Source organism: Eschrichtius robustus, chromosome 2, assembly GCF_028021215.1.
Source record: "Eschrichtius robustus isolate mEscRob2 chromosome 2, mEscRob2.pri, whole genome shotgun sequence".
In the NCBI taxonomy this organism is placed as follows: Eukaryota; Metazoa; Chordata; class Mammalia; order Artiodactyla; family Eschrichtiidae; genus Eschrichtius; species Eschrichtius robustus.
In genome coordinates this window covers 176,592,722-176,602,801 of record NC_090825.1, presented here as the reverse complement: position 1 = coordinate 176,602,801, position 10,080 = coordinate 176,592,722, and the positions used below count along the sequence as shown (strand labels likewise).

The window sequence follows — 10,080 nt, the reverse complement described above, 5'->3', positions numbered from 1 at the left end:
GTTCTATGAAGACATTAGATGTGAAGCCACACACAGGCTGTCCCTTAAACACAGAAATGAGCTGGAAACAATCAAGTGACCAGAAAAGATCGTGTCAGCCCAAAGATGGACTTATCTCCTTCAGCGCCACGGGGCAGCCAGGCAAGAGAGGTTGTCGCAAAGAGGGAAGTTTGGACGGATCGGGGCGGGAGCTGGGCAAGGGTGCCCTCATGTCCACCAGTGCCAGGAGGCGCCTGATTCTGTGCCCCGCACCAGGCAGAGCCCCCAGACTCCGCTTTCAAGGGGCGGGCCCTGGACCCACATTGGCTGCACCTATGCGAGGAGGACGGGAGAAAGACAAGGCAAACCCGGCCCCGAACGAGGCGTACAGAGCTGCTCCTCGTAGTGCAGAAGGCACGGAGTGGCATGGGGTGCAGTGCCGTGGGGGTTACAGATGTTCCGGGGGTCAGCAGCGTGCCCAGCCTGCATCCTCACCACCCTTCGGCTCTGTGGCCCTCCCATGGCGGGCTGGGGGACGAGCCCAGCTCAGGCTCTGCAGACCTCTGGCCGTGGGGCCGTCTCCAGGCTGGGGAGCTGGAGGGGGCAGCGTGTTTGGAGCAGACTGGGCTTGGGGACTGAGGACCCCGGCCTGGGCACACTCTCAGGCTTGGCCACCACCCCAGATCCTCCCGACCTGCCTCCTGGGGCCAGGCTTCCTGATGTGGGACTCCCAGTGAGCTTGCCCGTGAGATTTCAAATCCACGCACGGCTGGTGTGTCCTCACGAAGCCATTTAAAAACCCACACCCTTAGTAGGCCACAGGGTGAGTTTAAAGCTAGCAAGAAATGCCAGGGTTTAAAATTGTGCTGCACCTTCTCGCCCGGGTGAAGGCAGGCCTTGGGGCGCTGTGCCCCAACCACCGCAGCTCAAATCGCCAGATGAAGAGATTTTGCTAATGATTTAAGCACAAGTGTCTTTAAAGAAATCTACGGAACATTACTGCAAAGGAAAACAGGACTGCCCAGCGTCAGGGGCGAAGCAGCCATTCGGTGGGGCATCAGGTCCCGTTGGGGAGGCGAGGCCGCTCACACGGGCCCCTCTCCGCCCCACCAGCCCGCTTCCTCTGGCCGGCGCCCTCCTCGGCCTCGGCCTCGCTCACCTCCTGTGGCCTTTTCCGGAAGCGCGCCCCAGGCCTGCTTTTGGGGGGCGGCAGAGGGTCGATGCCCAGGATCTTGTGGATCTGCCGGAATGCCAACACGCGCAGGGCGTGCTGGGGGCAGACGACCCATCAGGACTCTCCTGCCCGCGGCCTGCCGGCCCGCCTCTCATGGCCCCGTGCGGACTCGGGGGCTTGCTGGGCATCCTCAACACCCTTCTAGCAACTGCAGAGCTCACGTCACCCTTGGGCGTGAAGAACTGTACTGGGAGTTGCTTGTGCCAGCTGGTGGTGAGTACTGTGCCAGAAAGCCCCTCAGAATTTCAGTTCTTTCTCTCCTCACTACAGGGACCTTAGATCCTGCCTCTCCGGGTTCGGCTCTGATCAAGAGCGATTTGACTCTTTCCACGGAAGGCCATTCATAAATGTCAGGCCCAGTGCGATTTCTGTACTGCTGGGAGACTTGCTTATAAATAAAAATTTGCAAACAAAAGGGAAGCCACAGACGGGCTCTCTGCTTTGGGGCCTGAAGCTGTTTAGGCCCAGCTGGAGGCCTTGGCTGGGTGTTTGCAGACCACAGGGCAGGGTTGGGGAGGACAGTACCGGCCAAGGAGGCCCCAAGTCTGCGCCTCATCACGGGAGTAGCTTTGGTTCTGGGCCAGGCTGGCCCTGCCCCCGGAAGCAGTCCTGTCACCCACAAGCCACCTGTCTCTGTAAGGGAGGGGGTGGGAAGGGGAGTCCCTTCCTGGGATGCAGCGCAGATGTGAATGGGGGCTGGGAACTGGGCCGCCCGCAGCCAGGTCGAGCTGGCCCGAGTCGGGGAGCCCCGTGGGCTGGCCTCCTACCTGGGCACTGGCCGTGATGTCCTCCCGCTCCTGGAGGGTCATGGACCCGAGGGCGTCCATCTGGTCTCTCTCGCAGGGATCCTGGAGCCCTGGCCCATCTTTGAGAGGGGAGGTGGGAGTGGCAGAGAAGGAGAGTGCACCCTATGAAGGCTGCCACTGCGGCTCTGCAGTGCTGGGGGGTCTGCACCTGGCCCCCTCGTGCCCACGGGCCACACCGGGCCTCTCTCCTGCCAGTCCTCCCTCCAGCCCCACACGCGTTCAGCAGACCTCCTCACCGCCTGCATGTGTGTGTGTGCACACGTGGGCGAGCGTGTAGTTACAGAAAAGGCTCACACCACGGGTCAGTGTATCATCCTCTTCTTCCACCTAAAACGCTATCGCCCCGTGTCACTGAAATGACTGGAAAACACCGTTTTGCATCTAACATGTCACGCAGGCCGCACGCGTGCTCTCCTCCTTCTGCTACCGTGAAGGGCATCGTGGTGAACATCTTTGTACACAGCCCATCATGGAATCCCTGTTGTTTCCTTCGGAAATGTCCCCCGGGCTGTCCCTGGCTCCCCAGAGAGGGTGGGTGTGCCATCAGAGGAGTGTGAGAGAAGGCACGGACCCCTCCCCTCCAGCCTCCACCCCGCCTCTCCTTCCGGCTGGTAAACACCTCCGCGCGGCTCCCTTGAGTGGTGACATGTGTGTGCACGTCTGTGTCCGCTGTCCTGCCTGTGCTGGACGTGGTTCTCAAGTGTTCTTTAGAGGCTCCTCTGCGCTCCCCCGTCCCCCCACCCCCGCCATGGCCCTTGGTCTCTGCCATGTGCTCCAGGGTCTGGGCTCCCGGCCGACGGGGACTGACCTGTCAGGAGTGTCCCTGAGGCCACGCACTCCAGGACTCGTCTCACGGCGTCCCCGGGGCTCAGGGGCCCCTTCGTGCTGCTGAGAGCCTTCTCCACCAGCAGCTCCATGGCCTGGGCCGGGTGGGGACACAGAAGGAGACCCGGGCCTTTGAGGACGGCGCAGCTGTGCAGCCTCGGCCAGGTCTCCAGGGGCCCGGGGACGTGAGGCTCCCCTCCCAGCTCTTCCCCTCACGCCCACCCACCCCTGAACTTCTACAAGGAGGGGGTCACCGGGGCCTTGCCACCCTGGCGTGGCCATGGGCAGGTTTCTTCCCTCTCTCGCCTAGTTTCGACATCAGTAAAATCCCATAGACGGTAACATTGCAAACCAGTGTCATGAGGGTTAAAAGAAACTCATTCTCCATGACCCGAGGTTCAGACAGTGAGGGCCATGAGGGTCACAAGGACTTGGGGACTCACGCAGGCGTGTCCCCACCTCCAAGGAGCCACCTGCCCAGGTTCCAGGGCAGGGCCGGAGCTGTGACCATCATGGGGGTTGCGTCTATACTTACAGGGAAACGGGCTCCGGGGAATGCGGGGCCCTCCCAGCGTCTGAGTGAACCCCTCTCGTGACTCAGCACGGGGCCACCGCTGTGCCATCCACCAGGGGTGGTGCCGAGAGTGGGCGTCTCCCCGGTCCACGGGCAGGAAGCCGAGGTCCGGGTGGGCACCAGAGCCCTCATGAGCAAGGCCAAGGGTAGCCTGGGCTCAGGTGGGAAGGGTCCAAGAACCTGCCTGTGGGCGTGGGAGCCGACAAACTGGCAGCAGAAGGCTGCACGTAAGATGCACGCGTCCCCCCAAGTTCAGGGCACTCGGCCGCCTTCCCAAGGATAATGTCGAAGGTGAAAGGCTTAAAAACCTACACATCTGCGCTCGCTGGGGGATCAGTGGGTGTGTGACGGGAGAGGGACACTCAGAGACAGACCTGCCGAGGGGCGCACAGACGAGATGAGATCCTGAAAGACGGGGCAGGGGGCCCCACGGAAGGCAGGAGCTAGGGGTCTCACAACATGGCAGCTTGGGGATTTGGGGGACAGGGGGCCTTCGCATCCTCTCCCCCAAGAAGGGCTCGGGGCCTGCTGACCGGGGGTGTCAGGGCCGCAGGGGACCTCCCCTTCAGAGGAGGTGGGTCTGCACCAGGCTGCCTGCCCTCACGGGGGCCTCTGCACTGACACCTGCAGGTCTAGGCAAACACCCCACCTCTTGCTGGGGCGCCCTTGTATTTGCATGCTTCCTGATTCTGCGTGCAAGGTTGTAGGTTTCAGATAATGCAGTCAAATGAGACTGTGTCTGTAGCAAGCCTCACCCTGGGGCCAAGGGAACCCGATATGCCCCACCGCGATCCACCTCTCCTGGCGCTCTGACGGACACCAGCCCTTTGTTGGAAAGCTGAGCGCTGAACCAGGAAATGAGGCTCGGCCTCCCAGGGCTGTGGTCTGTCAGGGGTTGGGGGCTTCCTAAAGCAGGGCCAGCCCCCTGGCACTGCCTTACCCAGTCTGGCAGGGCCCCCCAGGTGGGCACGCGCTGGCAGAGGTCCCGAAGGACCCTGATGACGATCACACAGGGCTGCAGGCCGCTGGCTCTCGCCTTCGGGGAAAGCAGCACATGGTTAGCTCCAGGGAGCTGTAAGCATGTGGCCAAGGGGGGGGGACGTGCACCAGGCCGAGGGAACAAGTGCTGATCCAGGGGCAGCGAGCCCAGCCGGGGGTCCTGTCCTGGCAGTGAGGGAGGCATGGGCCAGCTGGCCTCATGGCTGGCGACCGGAAGCAGACTCCACTCCCAAACGGCCCAGGGCTGAGCCCTAGTGCCGGCTGTCACGGCCCCCCACCCCCAGAGTGGTGGTCACTCCTTTCAAGTTCCCGACCCAATCAGCCAGGATGTAACCTCCATCAGGTTAGCGCTGGGCGTGGACACATGGGTCGAGCAGCCGGCCAAGGAGCCGCCCCACCCACGTCTGTCCCTCATTTGTACTGGGAGCCCGCTCTGAGCCCGACCCCTGACCTGGAACCACTTGGCGTGGCGGAGGGCAGCCAGCGACTGGAGGCACTTCTCTGAGCTCAGGACATCTCCCGGGTCAGGCGGAGGCGCCTCTGTTCCTTCTAGAAGAGAAGGGCACATGGGCCAGGCACCCCTCTCCCTGCTCCCGCTGCCCGGGCCACGTGGCCGGGCCCTCAGGTCCCTAGGCCTCTTTGCATTTATCCAGAAGACATGGTTCCGCTCACTGGCCCATTCTCTGGGACGCTGCAAGGACCACAGACATCCTCTCCACGAAGATCCCATCTCCTCCGGGTTCTGTGCTCTCACGAGGAAAGAGCTCCACGCTTGTCACTCGGTGCCATCAGCGCTGACTCCCTTGGTTAGCAAATCACGGTTCAGATGGAAAACTATGAAGCTGGATTTCCAGAAACTTCCGCATGCATAATTAAGAGGGAGACAGCGGGTCAGGTTTGAGCACACGCCATCACAGGTGACCAGGGCTCTGTGTCTGGGGGAAATTCCGGCCTGTTTTTGATTCCTTCTTCTTCTTGCTTCAGGAAAATTCTTCTCCCCTTATTCTGTGAGGTTCTGGTGTTTTAGGTCACAGGAGGGAGCAGAGGTTTCTCTTTCGCCCATAAACCCCCCAACCCCCAGGCCTGGGTCTGCTCCTCTGGGGCTGAGAGCAAGCAACAGAGGAAGCTGAAAGCTCCCCTCCCCGCAGCAGCCAGCAGGGCGGGGACATCGCAGCTCTTGGGGGCCTGGGGCTCCCTCGGAGGAGTTTCCGGTTCTCTAGCCCCCTCCAGTCCACCTCTTTCCGAGGCCTCGGACCTTGAACCCTTTCCGACATTCCCAATCCCCACCTCGGAGCAAGCCCGAGCAGGGCCTCCACCTGGAACTGAAGGGCATCACTTTTTCTTCCCACTGTATTTATTTTCAGATGACACTCTTTATGACAACTGGTAACGGCTTTCCACTTACGGTTCAAAGGCTCTCCTCTTTAAAAATTTAAGAGTCAAAAAGGAATTGATTCAGAGGAAAGCATCAGTGGTTCGTGGCCCTCAGACCTGACAATAATGAAGGGGGTCCAAGAAAGACTGGAGTTTGGGAAACAGTCTCCAGGGCTGTTCCAGGAGGTTCCGTGGCTGGATGAGACTCGGGTGCATCCCCATCGGCTTGGCCTGCACCCTCCCTGTTGGCTGCCCTCTGGCCTCGCCCCGCAGCCCCGCCCACTGGCTCAGGCAATGCGCATCTGTCTCAGGTCCCCGGGCCCCTGCCTTGCTGGGGGACGCAGCACAGCTGGTCTCCTCTGGGCAGGGAGCAGGTGCCCGCACGGCCAGGAGGGATGGGAGGAAGTGCTCCCCACGCACGTGCCCCACAGCTGGGTACTGAGCCACTTGACACTCCGCCCCAGCTCTCTACCTCCCTTCCTCTGCAGCCCCAAGGCCCAGCTCTTATCTCACCGGGACATCCGGGCTGACGGAAGTGCCGGAAACTGGCCGTGGCAACCGCCCCCCCCCCACCACCTCCTGCCCAGAGCAGAGGCGGATGCTGCCCTAGGCCACCGGGTGTGTGGAGAGGAGGGCTAGACGGAAGGGCCCTGCCGCACCTCGGTCTGCAGAGGGGTCCTCCCGCATCAGGGGCGAGGTGATGGACACAGTGACCTGTATCCTGGGCTCCTCGCAGGAGGAGATGATGATGTTGGCTTCAGGGTCGGAGGAGACCTCGTACTTGTCCTCTGTCACCATCTACGAGGTGCAAATACAACACAAGGCCTCATTACTCCAGCTGACAGGCAGGATGTGGTCGTGTACCAGGCCCCATGCCGGGTGTTCTGGAACCTCCTAGGGACACAGACACAGCCCCAGCCTCCGGAAGTGCACACGTAGAAATGCATATAGACAGCAGACCCAGCATCAAGGTGCCTTCATATGTAAAAACACCCAAAGCTCAATAACAGCAAGATCAGCAACCCAACAGCAAAACCGGCAAGTGGGGACTTCCCTGGTGGTGCAGTGGTAAAGAATCTGCCTTCCAGTGCAGGGGACTCAGGTTCAATCCCTGGTCGGGGAACTAAGATCTCACATGCCGCATGCCACAACTACTGAGCTTGTGCGCCTCAACTGGAGAGCGCACGTGCCCTGGAGCCTGCCTGCCACAACTAGTGAAGAGAAAACCCGCATGCCACAACTAGAGAGAAGCCCGTGTGCTGCAACAAAGATCCCACATGCCTCAATGAAGATACCGTGTGCTGCAACTAAGATGCAATGCAGCCAAAAAAAATAAATAATACAAATAAATAAATAAATAAATAATAAATCTTAAAAAAAAAAACTGGCAAGTGATAGATAGTTTGCAGAAAGAGAAACCAAAGTGACCCTTTCTACACAATGACAAAAAAAGACTCCCGTGGCAAGAGAGAATCACATTAAAACTAGAATGGGGTGCCATCGCCAGCTGTAGGAAGGACAAAACTCAAAGAGTCTGAGGAGGCGCTGGGCTGGCAAATCCATGCGTCTCTAAACTGCTGGTGGAGGCTGACCTAGTCACACTCAGCAGAAGCCTCCAGGCTCATGCCTCTGACCCAGCGACTCTGCCCCGGGACGCGCTCCCACGTGTGTGGAGCAGTGTGTGTACAAGGTTCTTCATCTGCTGCAGCCTCACTGGTAACACAGAACACGGGACACAACCTAAACGTCCAACTACATGGAAGGACCCAGCTAGTTATGGACAAGTGGCAACAGGATACTCTTCGGCCACAAAAAAGAATGAAGCTCCCTAAATACGAATATGGAATGTGACCCAAGAGATGCTATTCAGTGAAAAACGCAAAATCCTTCAGTTGGTCCAGCAGGCTACTGTTTGGGTAATGAGGGCAGAACGATGGTTTCTCAGGACACTGGACAGGGGCTGCCTCCAGGCAAGATCTGAGGCCCCTCGGCTCCGTGACCCACCCCATGCCTGCCCAGGGTTCAGCCCTGCCCCAGCACACACGTTCTTAGGACCCCGCCTGCCCCGGCTGCATCACTGGGGGATACCCTGAGGGTCAGCCCCCCTGCAAGCAGAGCCTCCAGACAAGCCCCGCCCTCTCGGCGGATCTCCCTCCCCTCCATTTACACCCTCTCCGGCTCTCTCAGGGGCACAGGGAGAAGGGACCCCTTGCACACATTCATCAGAACTCCAACTGCCGTCCCCGATTACCAGCCTCCCGGGGAGACTGCAAAACGAAGGCGGGCTTGGTGCAGTGACCCGGTGCCTGCATAGAAAAGCTTTACTGTGTCCCTCATCTTGCTTTGGGGTCCCCCGAGACACTCGGCCAGGTAACGGCTAGGAAGTTCTGTCTACATGGCTGGGAGTGGGGGGCACTGCCAGCTCTCCCGTGGCCTTCACCATCTTCCCCATGGCCTCACCCATCTTCATGGGGCTTAGGGATTTGTCTTAGCCACTGGGCTGCAAGGTTCCAGAGGACAGGGCTTGCATCTGAGCCATCTTTGCAACCCCTACGGTATTGAGCAGAAAACTGTCATGTCATGGGTGTTCAGGAAACGAGTGATTAAATTGGTGAAGTCGGAGCATGTCACTCCCCTGCTTAAAACCCTCCAGTCTCCCCATTTCCCTGAGGAGGCAATCTTACCTCCCCACATGGCCTTCAGGCCCAGCTCGATCTAGGCCCTTGTGCATTCGGGCACACATCTCCCTGGGCCTCCTGCCTCTTGGCCTCTGCAGGTGCAGGTCCTTCCATGTGGAATACTGCCCACCCCCACATCTTTCAAGGCCTCTCCTCATCTCTCAGCTCTCACCTCACCTGTTCCATCTTCTGTCAGGACACACACCTCCCACGGTCCTGTCTGAAGTGGCCCCCGCTCTCCCCAGGTGCTCGCTACTTGACATCAGGTTTTAATTTATCTACAGAAGATAAACTGGAAGTTAGCTTGCTCTGTGTTTGTTTATTGTGTCTCCTGACCAGACTGGGAGCCCCAGAGGCGAGCCTGGGTCTACCCGGCCCACAGTGCTCACTACACGAGTCGGAGGAACGATGCTGAATTGTCTCGGGAAGGGCAGCAGACACATCAGGAAGAAGAAACCGCCCTGGGAATTGAGTATTTTAATGGAAGATGATCAATTTAAATCATGACATGATTTCACTCTTCTCCCGGTTACCATCTTTCTTGAGAAAAGCTCTATGACAGGGATTTCCCTGGTGGCGCAGTGGTTAAGAATCTGCCTGCCAGTGCAGGGGACACGGGTTCGAGCCCTGGTCGGGGAAGATCCCACATGCCGCGGAGCAACTAAGCCCGTGCGCCACAACTACTGAGCCTGCGCTCTAGAGCCCGTGAGCCACAACTACTGAAGCCCGCGCGCCTAGAGCCCGTGCTCCGCAACAAGAGAAGCCAGCGCAGTGAGAAGCCCATGCACCGCAACGAAGAGTAGCCCCCGCTCGCCGCAACTAGAGAAAGCCCATGCGCAGCAACGAAGACCCAACTCAGCCAAAAATAAATAAATAAATAAATAGATTAATTAAAAAAAAAAAAAAGCTCTATGACAACAACAGGAACTGCTCCGGAGGAGAGAGTCCGGCCGACCCCCAGCCCTGCGCCTCTCTAGTCTCATGAGCCTGAGTGTTTGCCCTGTGGATTTCGTCCCATCTGTGCTCCGTGCCAACTGGCTGGGCTCTGCTGTGGATGTGACGGAAGTAACCGTCCTCAGTGGCCGGACGTTTAGACTGTTTCCAAGCTCTACCCTGAACCCCCTTTGTAAAGGAACCCTCAGGTTCCACCACTCTCTCCTTGCGCCTGTTTCTAAAAACAAACCGGTTTGTGTCGAAGCCGCGTAGAAGCCACGCGATGCGCGGCCGGGCGCCTCACCGGGAGCTGGAGGGGCAGCTGCTCTGTGACTCTGCGCAGCAGGGCGCGGGTGGGCTTCTGGGAGCAGAGCAGGATCAGCTGCACGGCCCTGTCTCCCCGCAGGAGGAGGCCCTTCGCCAGGAGGCCGACCCGCATCACGCCTTTCAGGATCCGAGCGGAGGGGCCTGGGCGGCTGCCGAGACAAACCCGCAAACGTGTGGGCAGAGGGTGGGGAGGAAGGGTCCCCACTCCTGCACGCGGGGCCGCTTCCTCATCTGTAAAACGGGAGCACAGCCCTTGCCAGGGGGCACCTGATCAAAGAGCCACGAGGAGACAGATCTGGGAGAAGCGCTTGGAACCGCCGCTAGGAAGCCGTGCTGCTCAGCAGGGCTGGC

The 10,080-nt window shown here is 59.6% G+C and overlaps 1 protein-coding gene across 1 annotated transcript in view; it reads right to left on the bottom strand.

The window, feature by feature from the left end:
* Positions 1-1,036: 1,036 nt before the first annotated feature.
* Positions 1,037-10,080, bottom strand: part of ZFR2 (zinc finger RNA binding protein 2) — a 49,379-nt gene continuing 40,335 nt past the window's right edge. Inside the window, exons 14-20 of the mRNA XM_068535001.1 lie at positions 9,707-9,878; positions 6,451-6,589; positions 4,869-4,966; positions 4,359-4,454; positions 2,828-2,939; positions 1,981-2,078; positions 1,037-1,249 (exon numbers count right to left, since the gene is read on the bottom strand). Coding sequence (XP_068391102.1) covers positions 1,037-1,249; positions 1,981-2,078; positions 2,828-2,939; positions 4,359-4,454; positions 4,869-4,966; positions 6,451-6,589; positions 9,707-9,878 — 928 coding nt within the window. The remainder of the gene's footprint in view (positions 1,250-1,980; positions 2,079-2,827; positions 2,940-4,358; positions 4,455-4,868; positions 4,967-6,450; positions 6,590-9,706; positions 9,879-10,080) is intronic.